The sequence below is a fragment of the Chiloscyllium punctatum genome, chromosome 5 (genome assembly GCF_047496795.1).
Source record: "Chiloscyllium punctatum isolate Juve2018m chromosome 5, sChiPun1.3, whole genome shotgun sequence".
NCBI classification, from domain to species: domain Eukaryota; kingdom Metazoa; phylum Chordata; class Chondrichthyes; order Orectolobiformes; family Hemiscylliidae; genus Chiloscyllium; species Chiloscyllium punctatum.
In genome coordinates this window covers 36,334,871-36,356,286 of record NC_092743.1, presented here as the reverse complement: position 1 = coordinate 36,356,286, position 21,416 = coordinate 36,334,871, and the positions used below count along the sequence as shown (strand labels likewise).

Here is a 21,416-nt window from a genome sequence, read left to right as displayed (position 1 = left end):
AAATGAAGCAGCACAACTGCTAATCCAATGAGTGAAGTGAAACTGCAGATCCATCAATTGGGAAGTACCACTCCAGAAGTTTGAAACTGACTTGTTAATGTACACTGCAGACACTCTATGTCTAGACTCAAAATAGGAAAGAGACAGACTGGGCAAGTTACTGTAGGATGACCAGTAGCCATAGAACCAGACCAGAATACACAACTGTTCAAGAACAGTATTTGAGAAAACTTGAGGGAAATCAATGAAGCTGTATCATCCAACAACACTCCAAACGAGTTATGAAGAATCTACTGCAAGGCAGAGCTAGCTGGTACAAAACTACCTAAGTAATGGGAAGAATAAAAACCACAGACACAATGTCGAAGATGCTCAACAGGAAGGGATCTGGATCAACAAGGACCAACCGTATGAGTAATGGGCAAAATGTCATAAAGTGCACCAGCAGTAGAGCTATGGGTCAAACAGACCACACAAACAGCAAAAATAAGCACTGAGTGGGTTCACAGGTTTCTTCATTCTTGTGGGAGATTTCTGAAACATACCCCCTGGAGTTGGTCACAACATAACAAAACCAAGTAAACAAATATCAGCTGCTAGAAACAGCATTTTGGCCCAGATTAATAGGGAGACAGTGGTTTAAATATACTCAAGCAAGTAAGCAAGAATTTACTACCATCTGCACCGATACTAGGGTTGAAAGGAGCCTTAAATGTTTGTACATTCAGAACTTGGTTATGAAACAAGCCTGGGCACTGTTCTTTCCAGTTTACATGAAACTAGCTTGCAGTTTTAATCTGTCCCTGTTGTGCAGAAATTCAAACAAAGGCTGATCAGGTTTTCCGTCACCTTTTCTGTCACATCTCCAAATCCCAAGGACTCATGTCCATTTATCCTGGGAGATCTCAGACCAGCTAATCAGGTTTTATTTAGAGTCCACAATGGATCCAGAAGATTCAAAGGGTCTTCACTTGTGTGAGTAGCCTGTAGGCCCTGGCCATCCTGGGGCTGCAAGAAGTTGTGCTTGCTAATTTTCTGCCTGTTCCGGGGATTGGTGTCCAGCGTGAAGGTCTCTGCAGTTAAGGATGCCAAAAGATCTAGTGAAGTGGTTTTGCTGTCTGCATTTGTTACGTGGTTAGTGGAGGCTGGCTGTAAAACAACTGGACAATCTCCCACTTTCATTTCATCCAACTCTCGGGTTGAGTCACAACTCTCTGAGCTCACACTGTTTGTTTCAACACCTGATTGACTTGATGGCATCATTTGTGATGGGACAGTTGGTTCTGTCACTGCACTGGCTACCTCAACCTTGAGGTCCTGCTGAAGCAAATCGTTAGACAGTGGTAAGGCGTCAGTCTGAGAATCAGACCAGATATCAAAACTTGGATCAAATGAAGGCTGAGAGGTCAGTCTGCCATCTCCGATGGTCCCAGCAGATGTCTTGATGCTGAGTTTTGCAATGGTGGCCTGGATGGAGCTAATTGGTAAGTCACCGCCAAGAACTAAATCCTGGGATTCCTGGCGGGTATAAACCTGCAGAGCAGAAAATAAATGAGAATGAATGGGAGAGAAATAACTTGCCTTTCTCATTGAACAAATGTTCTCTTCGCAGTTACATAATTACAACGTTACATTCCTTTTCCCACAGTAGCTCAATGGTTCACACAGCTAGATGATGAATAAATGGCAAGCAGTTATTCAGTGACAATAACTTGGTTTTGAAAACAAAAAGATTGAGAGAGGAAGAGAGACTAATTGTTAAGATTCAGAGTTTTGAAATTCAGAAAACAACTGCAGGAGGCAATGTAATTTTAACAAAGGTAAATTAGAAAGATGGCAGACAACAAGCACTTGAAACTTTAAAATGAATAAAAGATTAGATTACATTCGATTCCCTTCAGTATGGAAACAGGCCCTTTGGCCCAACAAGTCCACACTGACTCTCTGAAGAGTAACCCACCCAGACGCATTTCCCCTACCCTATATTTACCCCTGACCCAACAGGAACACCTAACACTACGGGCAATTTAGCATTACCAGTTCACCTGACCTGCACCTCTTTGGATTGTGGGAGGAAACCGGAGCATCCAGAGGAAACCCACACAAGACACAGGGTGAATGTGCAAATGCCACACAGATAGCCACCCGAGGCAGGAAGGAAAAAAACAAAAGTGACTAATTAATTATCTTTCAACCAGTACAACCACAGGAGATTATTAGCTGAAATATAGAGTCAGAGATGTACAGCATGGAAACAGACCCTTCAGTCCAACCCGCCCATGCCGACCAGATATCCCAACCCAATCTAGTCCCACCTGCCAGCGCCCGGCCCATATACCTCCAAACACTTCCTATTCATATAACCATCCAGATGCCTTTTAAATATGGCAATTGTACCAGCCTCCGGCAGCCATTTCCACACACACACACACCACCCTCTGCATGAAAAAGTTGCCCCTTAGGTCTCTATTATATCTTTCCCTTCTCACCCTAAATCTATGCCCTCTAGTTATGGATTTCCCCCACCTCATCCTATTTATCCTATCCATGCCCCTCATGATTTTATAAACCTCTACAAGGTCACCCCTCAGTCTCTGACCCTCCAGGGAAAACAGCCCTAGCCAACACAATCTCTCCCTATAGCTCAAATCCTCCAATCCAGGCAACATCCTTGCAAATCTTTTCTGAACCTTTTCAAGTTTCACAACATCCTTCCAATAGGAAGGAAACCAGAATTGCAATATTCCAAAAGTGGCCTAACCAATGTCCTGTACAGCTGCAACATGACCTCCCAACTCCTGTACTCAATACTCTGACCAATAAAAGAAAACATACCAGACGCCTTCTTCACTATCCTATCTACCTGCGACTCCACTTTCAAGGAGCTATAAACCTGCACTCCAAGGTCCCTTTGTTCAGCAACACTCCCTAGGACCTTGACATTAAGCGTATAAGTCGCATTAAGATTTGCTTTCCCAAAATGCAGCATCGCGCATTTATCTAAATTAAACCCCATCTACCACTTCTCAGCCCATTGGCCCATCTGATCAAGATCCCATTGGAATCTGAGGTAACCTTCTTCACTGTCCACTGCACCTCCAATTTTGGTGTCATCTGCAAACTTACTAACTATATTACTTATGCTCACATAAATGATGAAAAGTAGTGGACCCAGCACCAATCCTTGTGGCACACCACTATCTTTTACTCAAGTTAAAATAGTGCTATCAGAACCTTGATTTACTATTTCATCCAAAGGTAGGGCCTTATATAGTCCAGCACTCCTTCAATACTGCACTAAAATGGCATTTTAGTAAAACAACTCTAATACTAGAGCAGAACTCTATGCTTCCAATTTTGGATCCAGATACAATAATGTCATGACACGAGCCACCACCCTTTGTCGCTCACTGATCTACACTGGCTACTGTTCTGTCAAAGTCTTAATTTTAAAATTCTTGTGTTGGTCTTCCAATCTCACCACAGGATCACTGTACGATGGTCTGTATGCTAACAGGACAGGGAGGGATAGATAGGAATCCTGCTCCAGGTAGAAGTGTAATAGCACTTAATTTAAAAATATATTGTTTCACAGGGAGAAATGAACTGATGTCATTCTCAAATGACAGCAAGCAGATTCCTGTTTGATGACGCTGGAGAATGTAAAATGAAATAGTCTACACAACAGAATACAAGTTGGTTTGGCTTTCTCCTAGCAGCTACCTCGCCTTCCTCTGCAACACCGAAGCTTCTCTCAGCCTTCCTGTCTTGGATGCTGCCTGAACTGCTGCGCTCTTCCAGCACCACTAATCCAGAATGCAAGTGCATGGTAGCCTTACTGCAATAATTATTGCAAATATATAAATTACCAGCTCACTCACTAGAAGTAGGATGATCGCTACCCTGGACACTCCTCCATTAGCCATAAAGTGGGCAGTTTGGAAAATAGTTGCGAGTCAAGATTCAAGATTCTAACAGCTGATCCCACCCATACCCATCCATTTCTGAATGTTAAAATTCATCCATTGGCTCATCCTGCTCACATACACTAGCCCTACAACCAGAGAACTCTGAACTCCAACTCTAGCTTCAAACATCTCAATTTTCATTCCTCAGTCGAACCGTGGGCGTCTTCAATTGCCTGGCTCTTAAAGTCTGAAATTTCCTTTCCAAATCTCTCTGCCAACATCTTCATTCAACACGCCTTCAAAATGAGTCCTGATCATATTTTCCTTAAATCTTGTGCAGTTCAGTGATAAAATTTGTGTAATAACATTCCTCGGATGTACCTTGGGTGACTGGTTTTTAACTACCCGAGGCCTAAAAGTGGAATTCCCTTCCTATACCTCCAGACTTCTCCTTTTCCACAAAAAAGATATTCTCTAAAATTTCTCTTTCACTAAGCTTTTAGTCATCTTTTTTCCTTATGTGGATCAGTGATGTACTTTGTTTCATTATGTTTTTGCAATGCAACTTGGGATGATGGTTCTAAATAAATGAATGAGTTAAGGCAATATCTATAAATTAAGAGTTTCAAAAACATGAAGTACCTTTTGAGATGAACTGCTCGGTATTTTGCTGGAAAAATTCGTGGTAACTCCATGCCTCAATAGAACAAGCTCCACGTGATTAAGAATGGCTTCATAACAGAACTTCAGGTGGAGCTAAAATGATAGACCACAAAAATGATCAGAAAAGCAGCAACTGCTATGCGCGTCTTTATGTTTTGATGTTGACTTCCCTCCCACAAACCGTACAAACAAAATTGCTCGGATCTAATAGGTAACTTCAGCAGTCTGCATAGGTAAATTATTCAAATACACAAGATTGCTTTCGAGCATAATATTTTCTTGTGTGGTTGATGGCTGTCAGTTTCAGAAGAAGGTTGAGCTAAATGTTGCACTCCAGTAAAGCATACAGAGACGGTCAATGTAAACTGGCTTCAACATGGCACTCAAACTATGCGTGCTGACACTTCCAATGGCTACAATTTGACCAGTGTTAGGACTCTCACCAAAGCCAATCCTGTCTTTGCCCATTGTTCACCCATACAAGCATTCTAAAAGATGAGGAAGAAATCGAAAGGAGACATGAACAACCAGTCTACATTGGAATTCCCTACGACAGTGACTTCAATAAATACTGCAAAACATCACTGTAGAAGTAAATTTAATTTTAGATTTTGTATCACAGCACGAGTGTAAAATCTCCCAATTAAATGGCAATTAGAAGTGATGTTCTTTAATATGAGAAATTAATTATATCACTTACAGTGTGTGATGTGCATATGGCACTACATTAAGCAAATGACCTACACACACCTATTATATAGAAGGCTGATAAAGGACAACAAAAGTGAAGCATTATTTCAAGGTTGATGTCACTTGCTCAAACATATGTCAGCTCTTAAAAATATTTAAGCCACAAACTGACTCTTAGGCAATTGAACTTGTTAGTACACCAATGACAATGTTTTTCAGATAACACAAGGCAGGTGGAAGGCTGTTAAATTAGAAAGGATCTTCACAATTAAAACCTTTTGAAGCATTCAGAGATTGCAGTTCTGGCGTACAGGTCATTCTGCTATAACACGCTTTTCGTTAATGTGAATTCGCTATAACACGATTGACAAATTGACTCTTTCTAAAACATGAACTTTTAAAGTGTGTACTGGTTATAACACAATTCTGGCTCCATTAGTTTGAATGGTGGTGACATTACGCGATTTTCTTACAACACTGGATTGCAAGAGAACGGAATTACCACGTTATAATAGAACCAATGTAGTTGGGGCTATACGAGATTTAAAAATTCTTAACATTGACTTTAGCCAGAGTGACCACATGTGCACACTGGGAATTCAGGAAGGAACAAACATCACTGAAAAATGACAGAAGTAGGAACTAGCCAGAATTTTCCCATAACTCACCACGTTCACAGAATCTTTCTTTCCAAATCATCTTCTCAAGTGCAACCAGGGAACAACAAATGCTGCCACCCCTGCCCACAATACCCATATCACTAAAATAAAATATTCTGCTCTTCCTGAAGGTACAATGCTGTGTACAGGCAAATATGTATCATTCTCCATGAACCAGGCAGATATCAGTTCAACAACATATGCTGGGATCTTGAGTCTTTGATGCTGGTGATTACCAAATTTCACATTCAACAAATGACATTTCCAGTATATGTTAAGTTCCAAACAATGATTATGGCTTTGTCTAGCTGACTGTAAAATCAAAACATGCAGATATTGTCAACTAGATCAACCACCTTAATTTCTTGGAATGACAATTTCTGTTCTGATGAAGCTGCTTTTTTTTTGGTTATCACATCATTACAAAACATGACATTCACATTTTTAAATAAATCTGTACAAGCCAATATCCTGAATATTCTAACAATCATATAGATAGTTCCACAAGGTTATAACATTTGGCTGTTCTGACATATTAGTAAAATTCAATACTGCCAAGGAACACGGGCAAGGTTTGTTGAAAGATTTTCAACAGATCATATGAAAAGCAGTTCTACATTACAATTAGTTGGGGAAGATGAAAGATAGAGAAAGAAACAAGCTCCACTCAAGTCAAAAACATTTTAGCTGGACTTCTAAAAAGGAATCCAAGCTACAATGGATTTACGTAGTTGGGAACTGAGGTAGAAGAGCAGTTGGATGGCTCTATGCAGTCAGAACTTTCAACAAGTTTGAAGAGTTGGTACACAGCTAATTGACAGCATTAAACCTGAAAGTAGTCTTGGGAACTGTGGTGACTCATTGGAGGCTATGCATAATTAATAGTTCAGGGCAGGGGAATGAGGGTAAAGGAAATCCACAAGCAATATTTGCTGTGTGCAACTGAACAAGATCAGATCTCAGGAAAAATCTAGTGGTATTATTAGATTAAATCAGAAGTCATACGACCTCAAGTTATAATTCTACAGGCTATCTGAAATGACAAGCTTTCAGAGTGCTGTTGCTTTGTCAAGTGACTTCATCTGACAAAGGAGCAGCGTTCTAAAAGCTTGTGACTTGAAATAAACCTGAACTATAACCTGGTGTCATGTGATTTTGGACTTTTATCCACTCCAGTCCAACACTGGCATATCCACATCATTACTAGATTGCTGAAACTAACTGTCTGTGAAAAAGAAACACGGGAAACGAGCCTGAGTGCAAGTGCTGCAATGCAGGTTATCAGAATCCAGGCAAGTACAGACCCAGGAAAAGATCAGTAGTTGAGACAATCCATGTCAGAGCTGTATGAAAAGGAGTTTCAAAGCTTGATCAAGAATGAAAAATCGCAATCCTTAGGGACTTTTAATTTATCATAATATTAAGAGTAACTAATTTCTGAAGGGAGGTAGGGGGCAGGATGCGGAGAGATCACATTTGCTGTTGATCTGTTCCGTAATTGCTCAAGAATTGTTTGTCTATTACCACTCACGCATCACACTAAGATCAGACATTAGAATACAAGTTTATATCTACCTTGGCACAGTCTGCACCATTTTTTTGGTGAATAATCTCTACACATTTGATTAAATTTTATTTGTAATATTTTGTTGATCCTTTCTTGATTAAATAGGCCCAACTGATCTATTTCATATTAAAGTACTTACCATCTGAGACCTACATAATTGGCCATATAACAGCCCAGTTAAGTTAAAAAACTGACATGACCAGTGGAGAATGGAAATGTGCGACACTAGAAAAGCAAAGCAGGTCAAGGGGCATCCGAGGAGCAAGAGAGAGTTGACGTTTGCGGCATAAGCCAAGGCATGTTGAGTGGGCGGTTAGGGCTGAGAGATAAATAGGAGGATGAGGTGAAGGTAGCAGGAAAGGTAATGCAGGTAGGGGGTGATTGTGATAGATCAGTGGGGAGGGTGGAGCAGATAGGTGGGAAGAAAGATGGACAGGTAGGACAGGTCAAGACGGCAGTGCAGAGTTCGAGGATTGGATCTGAGATGAGATGGAGGGAGGGGAGATGAGGAATCTAGTGAAGTCAATATTGATGTCGTATGGTTGAGGGGTCCCAAGGTGGATGATGAGGAGTTCTTCCTCACATCGTCAGGTGGCTTGGATTTGGCGATCCAGGACTGGGTTGGGGTTGGGGATGAGGTTGAGGGAGTTGAAACCTTTTTCCATGGGGCAGGGTTGTGTGTGCGCGCGCGTGTGTGTCAGATATGTTCCCTGAAACATTCCACAAGTTGCTGTCCTGTCTCCCCGATGTAGAGGGGACCACATCGAGAGCAACGGACACTGTAGATGAGGTGTGTGGATGTGCAGGAAAATCTCTGCCAGGTGTGGAAAGATCCTTTTGGGCGAAAGTGAGGGGGGAGGTGTGGGCACAGGCTTTACACCTCTTGCGGTGGCAAGGGAAGGTGCCAGGAGTGTAGGGTGGGTTTGCAGGGAGGGTGGACCTAACGAGAGTGTCACGGAGGGAATGGTCTTCTGTGAAACGCAGTTAGGGATGGGAAAGGAAATCTCTCTCTGGTGGTGGGGTCTGATTGTAGCTGACGGAAATGATGGAGGATAATGCACTCTATCCAGAGATCAGTGAGACGGAAGGTGAGAACCAGGGGTTCTATCCTTGTTGCAGTTGGAGGGGTGGGATTCAAGGACAGAAGTGAAGGAAACGGAGGGAATGTACTGGAGGGCATTGTTGATTCTGGAGTGGAATTGCTCCTCCTGGGAGGAGATAAGTCAGAAGGTGGAGGAACTAGGAGTAAGGGATCACATTTTTTACAGGTTAATGGGCGGGAGTGGTTGTAGACCAGGTAGATGTGGGAATCAGCGAGGGTTTGAAATAGATGTCAGTGTTGAGTCAGTTGCCGGAGATGGAGGGGTCCAGGAAAGGGAGGGAAGTGTCTGAGATGGTCCAAGTGAACTTAAGGTCAGGGTGGAAGGTGTTCGTCAAGTTGATGAACTGTTCAACATCCTCATTAGAGAAAAAGGTGACACCAATAGTTATCAACGTAACAGGAAAAGGTGGGGGATGATGCCAGTGTAACTGCAGAAGAGAGACTGTTCCACATATCTGACAAAAAGAGACATAGTTGGGGCCCCTGCGAGTGCCCATGGCCACCCCTTTGGTCAGAAAGAAGTGGGAGGCTTCAAAAGAGAAGTTGTTGAGGGTGATAACCACTTCTGCCAATCGAATGAGTGTGTCAGTGGAGGGGTACTGATTGGATCGGCAGGAGAGGAAGAAACGGAGGGCTTGGAGGCCCTCACCATGGCGTATGGAAGTGTACGTCCAGGGTGAAGATGAAGCATTGCGGGCCGGGGAAACAAAAGTCACGGAGGGAGTGAATGGTGTGGGTAGTATCCCGAATGTACATGGGGAGTTCCTGGACCGAGGGGAACAGGACGGAGTTGAAATATGAGGAGGCAACTTCAGTAGGGCAGGAGCAAGCAGAAACAATGGGTTGACCGGGGCAGTCAGGTTTGAGGATTTTGAGTTAGAGGTAGAACCAGGTGGTATGGTGATCTGGGACAATGAGTTTGGAGGCTGTGGATGGGAGATCCCTGAGGTTGAGGTTGTGGATGGTCTAGGAGATGAAGGTTTGGTGATGGGAGGTGAGGTCATGATTGAGGTGGCAGTAGGAGGTGGTATTAATGAGTTGGTGCCTGGCTTCAGCAGTGTAGGGAATGGTGCGCCAAACTACCAGAGCCCCCCAACCTCCCTGCCTCCAGAAGAGGAACGACAAAAAGGAAAAGCTGAGACGGAAAGGTATGCAGGCAAAACAGGCAAATAAAGGAAAACTCAGAGTTGTGTTTCACTATCTCAATACGTAACATTGTTTAAAAACACTGCACGTTCAACAGATGACTTTGATATTGTATTGCTTGAAGAATCCGGATCAAATATGAATGCAGCAAACTCAAGTCACAGGAACATGTTCCTCATTGTCTCACCTTGTCTTGGAGCATGTGCTTCCTCTGCTGTCTCATTTTCCGCACAATCTGAGGCACATCAGGGATTCCATTACCAGCCTCTACCTCTTGTACAGCAGCATAGACAAGACAGAAAGCACCAGTCCTTCTAACACCAGAGCTAAAAGAATCAATATTAGACATTTAATTTTGGAGCGTCAGTTATCTAACAAAGTCAAAATTTAAGGGTCAAAAAACACGACATCCAACTATGGAATTTTATATGCTTAATGCTTTCACTCTACACAAGGATCACAGACATAGGTCAAGCCAAGGTTGTGAGAGATCTTACCAACCATTTCCAAAGTGGACTCAGGGGCACATGTGGAGTTTAACCAAATCAACCTATGGAATGCATGAGTCACAAAGTTGCAGCTATTAAAACTGATGAGGTATTTACAACCTCATTGTCAAGGCTTCCTCTTTATTTAAATAAAAATCTGGTCCTAGGGTGTAGCCTAAAATACAATGAATGTCCACATTTCACGTAGTGCCCTCAAGCCGGTGCTGCCATTTAATTATAATATAAGTAATCTTTATTTCAATACTTACAGGTCTTTGTCCCCTTGATACCCACACTTGAAAAAAAATTGACTCTAGTCTTCAAAGTTTCAACTGCACAGAGTATTCACAGCCTTTTGGGGGAAATTTCCACAATTCTTCCAGTGAATAAGTGCCACCATGTTTTACGCCTAAATAGACCACCTTGAATTTTAAGATCTTCCTTTCATTTTGGATTTCTGCACCAACTGCAGACATAAAGACACACAGTAGCCACTTACCTAACACTGTATCCATAAAGCCTTAGCCATTTGCACCAAATATACATGTAAGTGGTTTCCTAGGCTACTTCAGAGTTAGAGTCAATCATGCTGGTCCAGGACTGGCACTTAAATTCTTCTGCACAGTATTACACACAATCAATCATGCTTCATCCTTGTGAAGTTAGTAATCAAGGGTACCTGCAATGCACAACAATTGGTGTATGAAGTGGACGCTGATGCAGGTAGTGTCCATGTACCTCTTGAATAAAACGCAGCAGATTACTTTTACTGTCTGGCAAACCCCTACAAAAGAAAACAAAAGCATCATTTCAGGCTTATTATTTCCAATGAAAGTTTGGATTTTTACACAAAATATGCATCATAAAGACCTTAAAAAAAGACCTTCAATCAAAAAATATGATGCAGTACGTCATACTCAAATTACTGCACCTTAATGTAGATGCAATGTAGGTGAGGCCTACTTTCATGGATGCCTGCAAACATTCAGTATATCACTCTTATTTCAAGACAAGTGAACATGTATTGACAGCTCACTATGGCACAGTTAAATGTAGCATCCCAAGTACATATTCGCCACCAGTACATGATTAAGTGCAACTTAATTTTACCAACCACTGCTCACGGAGGGAGGGGTGTTATGGGAATTTTCCCAAGCTGTATGATGGAGTGAACATGGCTCCTAGATATTTTAAACATTTGATTAATGTAGAAATTATAAACCAACAAGTAGAAAACTTACAGTTCCGGCCATGATGTAAACTGTAAGTGAATGATTGTTCGCTTCAGGCTCTGGTCTCGATACTGCAAACCAATCATCCTCTCCACATGAGTCTGTGTTATTTTCTGTGTTGTCAGGGTCAAAGAGATAGGCCCATGCACTATTTGCTGGCCTCGCTCTGTTGGGAAGTAACGGATTACCTTTTGCTGCAACAGGAGGAGATGGAATAATGTATAATGACACATTGCTCAAAATCATTTTCTCTCCATAAATTACATATCCTGTAATTCCTCATTCAGAACCTCAATCCAAAAGGTTACATCCAAGGCCAAGGGTTTCTCTGCAATGCATCTATACACTGCAGCTGGATCCAATTAGCCACCATGAGATTCTGATTTCAATCATCCCATTATAGTTGGATAGATAACCAAAGGAAGAATAAAGGCAGAACACTGAATGATCCCAATTATTTTATGAAACAAGTCTCAAAGATCCTTTTCACACTGTGAAGATCAGAAAGCTGTTTGATCACAGCTAAACCCAATCCTCAGTTCATCTTGCATCTTGCTTCAGGAAGAAGTCATTAATTTAAAAACCAGGAGTAGGAACAAGGATCTGTTTTTTCTTCGCTAACCCAAAAACAAAATGTCAACTTTAGAATCCATGAACACTAGCCCAGCTAACATCAGCTAGGATTTTTGAGTGGGAATCAAATTTCTCAATTGTGTTTAGTTCATATAATTCACTTAATGCTGGATGTGGTGAGCCAAAAGGTAAACACCAAAGCCATAGTTAATTTGCAGTACTCCATAGCACAATATTGCCCATGATTTACATAATCCAAAAAGGCCACAAAATTGGTTAAGTTAAATAATTCTACTATCGTTGCAGAGTAATGGAGGAGACTGCTTTGAAAATGCCATCTGTATTAATATTGAAAGGAGGTTTGGTGTTCTAGACTGTGCTATTGGCCACAAATGTTGATGGTCATGGCAAAAACAAAGCAAACCAAACATCTAATCCTGAGTAATTGTGCTCAGTGATGCACTTCTATTCTTCCAGTAGAACATAAGGCACATGTCTCTTGGGTTTAAGGATATTGCAGCCTCTAGAGTTCATAATTAAACTTTTCAATGGTGCAAAAATACAGTATTGGAAAGCCAGAGATATCCCCCCACAATTTCAACAGATCTTTTTGAGAGCAGGTCATAACTTGACAAGTGGAGCACATGAGCAACTGAATGAGAATAATACCTAAATAAAAGAAAAGGACCTTTAACATTAGAGTGTCAGCCACACTTGGTAAAATTCTTGCTTCACAATTAGGAGATTCTTGTTCAAAGTTCTACTCAGAGCTGGAGGGCAAAAATCAAGGCTAGCATTCTAGTGCAGTACTAAGGAACTGCTGCACTATATGAGGTGCTGACCTTTGGGTGAGACATTAGACAGAGGCCTCATCTGCCTACTCAGTTGAATACGTAGATGGTATGCCACTAGTTGAAGAATTGCAAGGGAACTCATGGAGTCCTTACCGATATTTATCGCCCATCAATGAAACAGTTTATCTGGTCATGATTATACAGCAAGCTTTGTTTTAACCAGTGCCTTATGAACTGGCAAAACTCACATGCCTGACAAACCAAAAGTTTACTGTATTATTGCAATCTCTGCAATGTCCAAATAGTCAGTTGAGGGGCGGGTGAGGGTGAGGAGGCTCACTGCTGTTAAATTTTATTTAAGGTAAAGCTGTAATTTTACTTCAGTGATTTGTTTGTATTAGTTTGTGTGTTTTTACATTGATTATGTGAACCTCTTGATCAACTGGTACACTACTGGTCCCGTTAGTGCAAGTTAATAACAAGTTTGGTGTATTGCTGTGCACAAATTAGTTGTTGGTTGCTAGAGTGCAACAACTGGCTATGAATCACAGATTACCTGGTGGCTGTAGGAATACCAATCTTTCTTTTTCTTTCTCTATTACATTAATCAGCATTACTAAAAAAAACCAAGAAGGAATCCAATTTGAACCAAACTCATCCATACAATTATGTAAGCAGTGCTTAAGGAATCAATGAATTATAGCCAGTTAAAACTCCAATGTATTTACCAGCTCTATTATAATAAAATGAAGAATTTGACAGCATAAGTGCGTAGTTTTTTTTTTTACAGATTGTATTAAAACCCAAAGGATACTTACGACAGTGTTAGGATAGGTAAGTGGGTAAATAAATTTGAGCACATGCTTCAGACAAATAACTGGAAAAATCACCTAGCCCAAATTATTTTTATTCTTTGAATTAGGATATTCTCCAGGGTTTTGAGGCATGGTAGTAAATACCCACTGCAACAGAGCGAAATAATGGTAGCAGTGAGTCTTGGCTACTTGGGTGCTTACACCAGGCAAAAGCGCAGAAAACACACTTTTCCCCAAATCATGCACTTTTCCTCAATCAGTATTAATTTACTCTATCAGACCAAATATCCATCATCATGTCATACCTTTTCTACTTCCTGTTCAGAGACAAGCATTACCACGAGTGACACTTTTTGCTCATAAATCATCAGCCAGAAGTCTGCTGCAGTTCCCACCAATGGAGCCTGTGTCGCTATGATTCTTGGACAGTAAGAGGATAAGTCTTCAATCATACTGGCATTGATGTAGTCATCCTTTCCTGACTGGATTATAATCCTATTTTTGTCATAAGGCATGATATCCTGATGACGGTTTTTCATGGTGTAGCAGCGGGCAACGGCAATTGACAACTGTCTGACATCTTTTTCTTGAGCATCTTGCAAGTCCTTCCATTTACAATCCAACTCAGTCAAAGTTCCATATGAGGGCCTGTCTATGGAGTCCACAACATTTCTAAAGCTTTCCAACTCAGTCAACAACTTTCTTACATGCTCTGGTTTCTCGTATGGATCTTTCTCTATGATTTGAATTCCTTTTGGTTTTTGTCCTTCCTTCGAGTCGACTTTAGTAGGCAGGAGAAGAGGCTGAGTCACTGTTGTCTGGGGCCCTCCATGCTGGCTATCTGGACTGGATGACAAAAGGTCATCAGTTGAAGAGTTTTGCCTCTGAAAAGGTACATCAGAAACAGGTCCTGCAGCTCCAGGTGTAAGAGATGGCGGTGGCCTCTGTTGTAAGACAGTAGATCCAGGCATTGCAGTGGGCAATACTGCAGCAGGAAGAGTACCAACCTGCCCTTGTGCAGGCTGTGGGGAAGGAGCTGGTGCAGGTGGCAGTACAGATCCAGATACAAGAGCACTGGCTGGTATTTGTCCAACAGTTGAACTTGGCACAGGTTGGATTGATTGTGCAGCATGACGACCTGTTGAGACAGGTGGAGGTCCTCCAACTTGGTTTGGTAAAATTGCAGGTTGTGGCCCAGCATGAAGATGAGGGGGTGGAGAGGAGAATGGAATGGGGGAGACCCCTTGAGCTGAGGATCCAGGTAGCAATGTCATTGGTTGTGCCTCTGAGGCGGATGCTAACGTATGACATTTTTGAGACTGTGGAACTACTGCAGCAGGAATGTTCTGGCCTGGCTGTTGAATATTACTTGGATTGCCTGGATAAACAACATTGCCTGAATGAGGTGGAATTCCAGGCGCAGCAGTTTTGTCTTGAGCAGGATGCTGATACAGAAGAGGTCTTAAATGTGGCTGCATCTCAGGCTGAGGCTGTACCAGATGTGGGACTGGAGAATGGGGTGGAAGCTGCGCAGTATTTTGAGGTCTTGGTTGAGGCTGCAACTGCAGACTTGTCTGGGGTAAAAACTGAGCTTGGTAAGGTGGCTGAGTATGCATTTGTGCCCTAATGTGAACTTCCTGGTTTGGGTGCACCTGATTTGGATGCTGGAACATATGCTGTGGCCCTGGGGCAGGACAAGCAAATGATGGCACATTAGTGAACTGGGACTGAGATGGCTGGCTGAATGGGTGACTACCAGGGTGATACGGATATTGTCCAATTGCACTCATTGCTGGTCCAGAAGGAACACCAGCCCCACCTGGTAAAGAAATATTGGGCTGTTGGGTCATTCCAACATCATAGATTGGCTGTCTATTCAATTGCCCACTCACTGAATGAGGATCTGGTGTAAAGCTTGAAATTGGAGTCTGTATACTATCCACTGTTGTGGTTGAAGTGTTTGGTTGTGGTATAATATTTCCGCCTGGCATCTGACCACAGAATTGCCCAGGATAGGCAAGTGTAGGCCCAACAGACGGAGGTGGTGTATGCAAACCTGTGTTAACTGGTACAGTTGAAGAAACTTGTTGACCCAAACCATAAGATGCAGTAGGACCAACAGCACTGGGATGACCCACTGAAGAGGGAATAGGCATAGAATTTGGCATGTGCTGTGGTGAAGTACCTCTTGGAGGTAAATGGCCAGGTATAAACTGGGACTGAGCTGGAATGGGTTCTCTAATCATGGTAACTGCAGGATACACTGGAGGAGGTGGTGACGATGCAGAGATATGTCGAGGGAGTACTGGGCAGGACACAGATGGACCCATCCTCTGAGCAGGTAGACCAGCTGTACCACTAACTGAAGGAGGCCCTGAATGACTAATTCCCATGTAAGGCCCTTGAGCAATCCCACGAGCTGAACCTGATGGTGGGTTCACTCCACCATGAAAATATGGACGCACGTGACGAGTTGTTGAGGCAGGGTCTGGGAACTGTTGAACATGTAACGGTGGCTGTAGCGGAGCACCAACAGTCCTAGAAGCTGCAAAAGCCTCTGGTTCTGAATGCCTCATTCTTGGAAAAACAACAGGCTCCATTGGATATACTCCAGTGCTATCTACAGACATGCCACTTATATGTGCTGCTAAAGAATTTGGTGGTAAACTTTTTAATTCATTGGGAAGATCATTAAAAGTAAGAGCTGCATTAAAAGTTCGAATATCTATATCTTCAATACTGGATAAAGATTCAAGTTCTGCATCAGAAGTTTTCTGCAGAGGTTTGGGTGCTGTTGGTCTTGGTGGCGGCTTCTTTTTCAATTCCCTGAAAAATAAGTAAATTTGGTGATGCTTTACACTATGATAATGAAGTGCTGTGCTTTGTCCAAGTTCATTTTGCACATTATTTATCATTAATCTGTCTTTCTTCACAGTAATCAAAGAATTTTTTTAATGAAAAGATATTGATTAGATTAGATTACTTACAGTGTGGAAACAGGCCCTTCGGCCCAACAACTCCACACCGACCCTCCGAAGGGCAACCCACCCAGACTCAGTCCCCTACATTTACCTCTTCACCTAACACTACAGGCAATTTAGCATGGTCAATTCACTTAACCTGCACATTTTTGGACTGTGGGAGGAAACCGGAGCACCCGGAGGAAACCCACGCAGACACAGGGAGAATGTGCAAACTCCACACAGACAGTTGCCTGAGGCGGGAATTGAACCCGGATCTCTGGTGCTGTGAGGCAACAGTGCTAACCACTGTGCCACCGTGCCGCCCTAACAAAGCACGAAGAAACATTAGCCTAGCCAAACTGCCCAACTCTATGGAGCAACAAAGTCTTGCATAAGCCTTCTTTGCCACACTGATAAAATATCAAACGCAAAACCCTATACTGCTGAAGTTGTCAGAGTCTATAGAACAAGAAATGCCAAGAATTCCATATACTACTGACACTTAGAAAAAAAATTCTTCTCATTCCAGTCTTAAAAAGGAATCTTCTTATTTTTAATCAGCATTCCCTACAAAAGGGAACACCTCCTGGTCGCAGTTTATCATCTAAACCTTTTCTCAGATAAAAGGTAAATACATCTGAACATAGTACTCCAAGGACTCCAGACATGTTCTCATGAAGACCCTGTAAAGCTTCAGCATTCCATTCCCTTGCAATAAATACCAACATCCCATCTGCCTTCCTAATCATTTGCTGTACCTACATTTATAAGTCATGCACCAGGACACCCAAATCCTCTGTACCAACAGCATTGTAATTTCTCTCCAGTCAAATAACATCCCACTTTTCTCTTCTTCTTCACAAGTGGATAACTTCACATTTTTCCACCTGCCAACTTTTACCAACTCTTAACGTGACTAAATTCCTTTGTAGACCCTTTACCTTTTCTTGGCAACATATCTTCCTACATAAGCTTCCTTACATTTGATTCTCTCGTTCAAGTCATTGATATTGATTGTAAATAGTCGAGGCCCCATCACTCAATGACATTCCACTTGATATAGCTTGCCAACTTGAACAACACCCAAGTATCTTTCCCCTCTGTTTCCTGTAGGCTACCAATTCCTTTAACCATGCCAATGTGTTAGCCTTTATACCATGTGCTCTAAGCTTTCACAGAAACCCCAGATGTGGCATCTTATCAAATATCTTGTAAAAATTCAAGTACACCACAGCCATTGGTTCCCATTTATCCACTCTGCTTGTTTTTCCTCCAAAAAACTCTAATTATTTAAAGATTCTGCTTTCACAAAACCATGTTGACTCTGCCTGATACTTAATTTTTTTGATAGAAAAACAGAGACAATAGGAACAGATGGCCATTCAGCCCTTTAAGTCAGTTCCAACATGCAGTATGACTATGGCTGATCACCCAATTTAATATCATTTTCCACTTCACCTCATACCATTTAATCCCTGCAGCCTCAAGAAATATATTTAACCTAATTAACAAAGGATTCTAGCTTATTGCCTATGAAAGATGATGGGCTAAATAGCCATTAGTTTCCAATGCGCTGCCTCCTTTCTTACTTGAAAGAACTTATCACTTACAATATTTTAATGAGTGGAATTGATTTTTCTCAATTTGCAAGACACAGCCTATATTCAGGAAGGAGGTATCACAAGAGAAAAAAAAATCAAATATAGACTCATTACAAATGAGATTTGGCCTGTTTAAGTAAGTATTAGATTTCTAACCGCATAATGTTAGGGTTGATATTCTGGTATGTGGGTTTAACAGTTTGAATATCTAACTTATGATTTATGCTGACAATAACAAGAAATCTGGTCCAAGAATGGTCAATCAGTAAGAAAAAATAAAAGTCGATCTGATAGGTAGTCTGAAGGCTGATCAGTTAGTCATCATAAAATAGATCAAGAAGATTCTGCCCTTCATGCATTTGAAGATTTGAAAAAGTAGGTTGCAATACTATTGGAGAAAATAATTTAAGGGTAAATTTGCAAGTAATATTAAGACAGGTATCAAGAGCTTATTGAAACCAAAGTGAACATAAGCTGCTTCGACAATGAGGGTGAGGAATTAATAATGGGAAAAACACGTGAAAAAGGTCATCAGACCTGAAGCATCAACTCTGATAAAAGTGGGGAAGATTTGCTTAAAAAATAAGAAACTAGCCAGACTATAACTGGAATACTATGAACAGTTTTTTTTATCTAATGAAAGATTCATTGGCATGGGGATGAGCAGTTCTGAGAAGATTCACAAGAAGGAAGTCAGTAGATTGGAAATTCACTTGCTGGAATACAGAGGAATGAGAGTTAACCTTATTGAAACATACAAGATTCTTACAGGGCTTGACAGGGTAAAGTGGAAGCACTGTTGCACCTTGTGGGAAAGTCTAGGACCATTGAGCATCATCTCAGAATAACAGGTTGTATATTTATTGAATGTGAGCATAAGAGATATAGTTGGTAATTTTGCACATGACACCAAAATTGAAGGTGTAGTGGACAGCGAAGGTTACCTCAGATTACAACAGGATTTTAATTAGCTGGGCCAATGGGCTGAGAAGTGGCAGATGGGTTTAATTTAGATAAATGTGAGATGCTGCATTTTGGGAAAGCAAATCTTAGCAGGAATTATACACTTATTGATAAAGTCTTAGGGAGTGTTGCTGAACAAAGAGACCTTGGAGTCAGGTTCATAGCTCCTTGAAAGTAGAGTCGCAGTTAGATAGGATAGTGAAGGTAACGTTTGACAGGCTTTCCTTTATTGGTCAGAGTATTGAGTACAGGAGTTGGGAGGTCATGTTACAGGACATTACTTAGGCCTTTGTTGGAATATTGAGTGCAATTCTGGTCTCCTTCCTATCAGAAAGAGGTTGTGAAACTTGAAAGGGTTCAGATAAGATTTATAAGGATGCTGCCAGGGTTGGAGGATTTGAGCTATAGGGAGAGGTTGAATAGGCTGGGGCTGTTTTCCCTGGAGCGTTGAATGTGGAGGGGTGACCTTATAGAGGTTTATAAAATTATGAGGGGAATGGATAGGATAAACGGACAAAGTATTTTCGCTGGGATGGGGGAGTCCAGAACTAGAGGGCATAGGTTTAGGGTGAGAGGGAAAAGATATAAAAAGAGACTTAGGGGCAACTTTTTCACACAGAGGGTGATATGTGTAGGGAATGAGCTGCCAGAGGATGTGGAGGCTGGTACAATTGCAATATTTAAGAGGCATTTGGATGGGTAAATGAATAGGAAGGGTTTGGAGGGATACGGGTCGGGTGCTGGCAGGTGGGACTAGTTTAGGTTGGGATATCTGGTTGGCATGGACAAGTTGGACCGAAGAGTCTGTTTCCGTGCTATACATTTCTATGACTCGCTAAGATGGAGGTGAGGAGGAATACCTTCTGTCAGAGGGTAGTGAATTTGGTGAAATCCTTGATTGCAGTGGAGTTGGGGTTGGCTCAGTATATACAATCAAGCTGAACTAGTAAGGGCATCAAGGGTTATACAGAAAAATATCTTATTGAAGCAACTTTGATTGGCCGAATGGCCTACTTCTGCTGCTACATTTTATGGTCTTATGAACATCTAAGAAGCTGTGACAAATCTCATGGAAAGCTTACTAATTAAATTGAAGCTATAGGTATTGTTGTGCAAATGGAATAGGATCAAGCAATTGTCAAAAATTAGAATAAAAAGTACTTGTGACATGTAGAGAGTTTTTGATAATACAGCACAAAGTATATTTAAATCAATTAAAATAAAACATTCTGTTCAAAGCTTGATCAATATTTGCAACATCAAAACATCAGGAATATTGTAACAGACCACTTTCTTTTTTGGAACAATAAACTGAAAGTTGGACTGCTATAACCGAAAAAAAAACTTGGAGAGATTTAGAACTAAAAACCCCAAAAGTGCTGCATGACATAATACTGCTTTTTGAAGCAGTAATAATGAGCATTCGAGACTGAGGATCTCCAAGAATCTTTCGAGTGAAGGAAATTCTATTTGACATCAGGCCTCAGAGAGCCTGAGCTCCAGAATATTAAAAGTCAATTGGCCAAGAGCAGCAGAGGAGAAGAAATATCCAGAACCAACAGACAGAATGCAATCTTTTCTCCTTTATGTAAGCAGAAAATAGAAAAACCAAAAAAACTTAGAAGAAACAATGTATGCATGAAAAGACATGTCTACCTGATCAACCAGCAAAACAAAGGATGACTGTCACCATCGAGGCAACAGTAAGTCACATCATTGCAGAAATCAAGAGGACTGTAGGGAGGTAACCTTCCATCCTGTGATTCTCAGAATGTTTTTGTTACTGTCTTTGTTCTTATTCTGCCTATAGTATATACAAACATACAAACCAGAAGTGGGATATTCGGTCCTACTCAAAGGATCTGCAGACGCCAAAGTGTGGACGCATAAACCTCAAGCTCTCTAAGTTGACACCATGCACAGAGCTCAACAGCAGAAAACGTCAAGGAACATAGACTCCACCATTCAATAAAGGTGATGGTTAATTGGACTCTTGCTTATCCCGATAAGGTTTCAACACCTTTCTTTTAAAAAAGGATTCACTCAAGGTATGTGGATGTCACTAGCTGGGACTACATTGATTAGCCATTCCTTGTTGCCCTTGAGAATGTGGTGGTAAGCTGTTTTCTTGAACCACAGAAATCCATTTGTTGTAGGTCCATCCACAATCATGTAATGAAGGGAGTACCAGAACTTTAGCACAGCAACTCTGAAGGAACAGCAATATGTTTCATTGTCACGATGGTAGTAGC

The 21,416-nt window shown here is 41.5% G+C and overlaps 1 protein-coding gene across 1 annotated transcript in view; it reads right to left on the bottom strand.

The window, feature by feature from the left end:
* Positions 1–514: 514 nt before the first annotated feature.
* The window catches only part of ptpn23a (protein tyrosine phosphatase, non-receptor type 23, a), a 90,309-nt gene continuing 69,407 nt past the window's right edge, over positions 515–21,416 (bottom strand). The window contains exons 20-25 of the mRNA XM_072570035.1: positions 13,943–16,463; positions 11,465–11,649; positions 10,903–11,007; positions 9,923–10,061; positions 4,551–4,664; positions 515–1,533 (exon numbers count right to left, since the gene is read on the bottom strand). Coding sequence (XP_072426136.1) covers positions 919–1,533; positions 4,551–4,664; positions 9,923–10,061; positions 10,903–11,007; positions 11,465–11,649; positions 13,943–16,463 — 3,679 coding nt within the window. The 3' untranslated portion in view covers positions 515–918. The remainder of the gene's footprint in view (positions 1,534–4,550; positions 4,665–9,922; positions 10,062–10,902; positions 11,008–11,464; positions 11,650–13,942; positions 16,464–21,416) is intronic.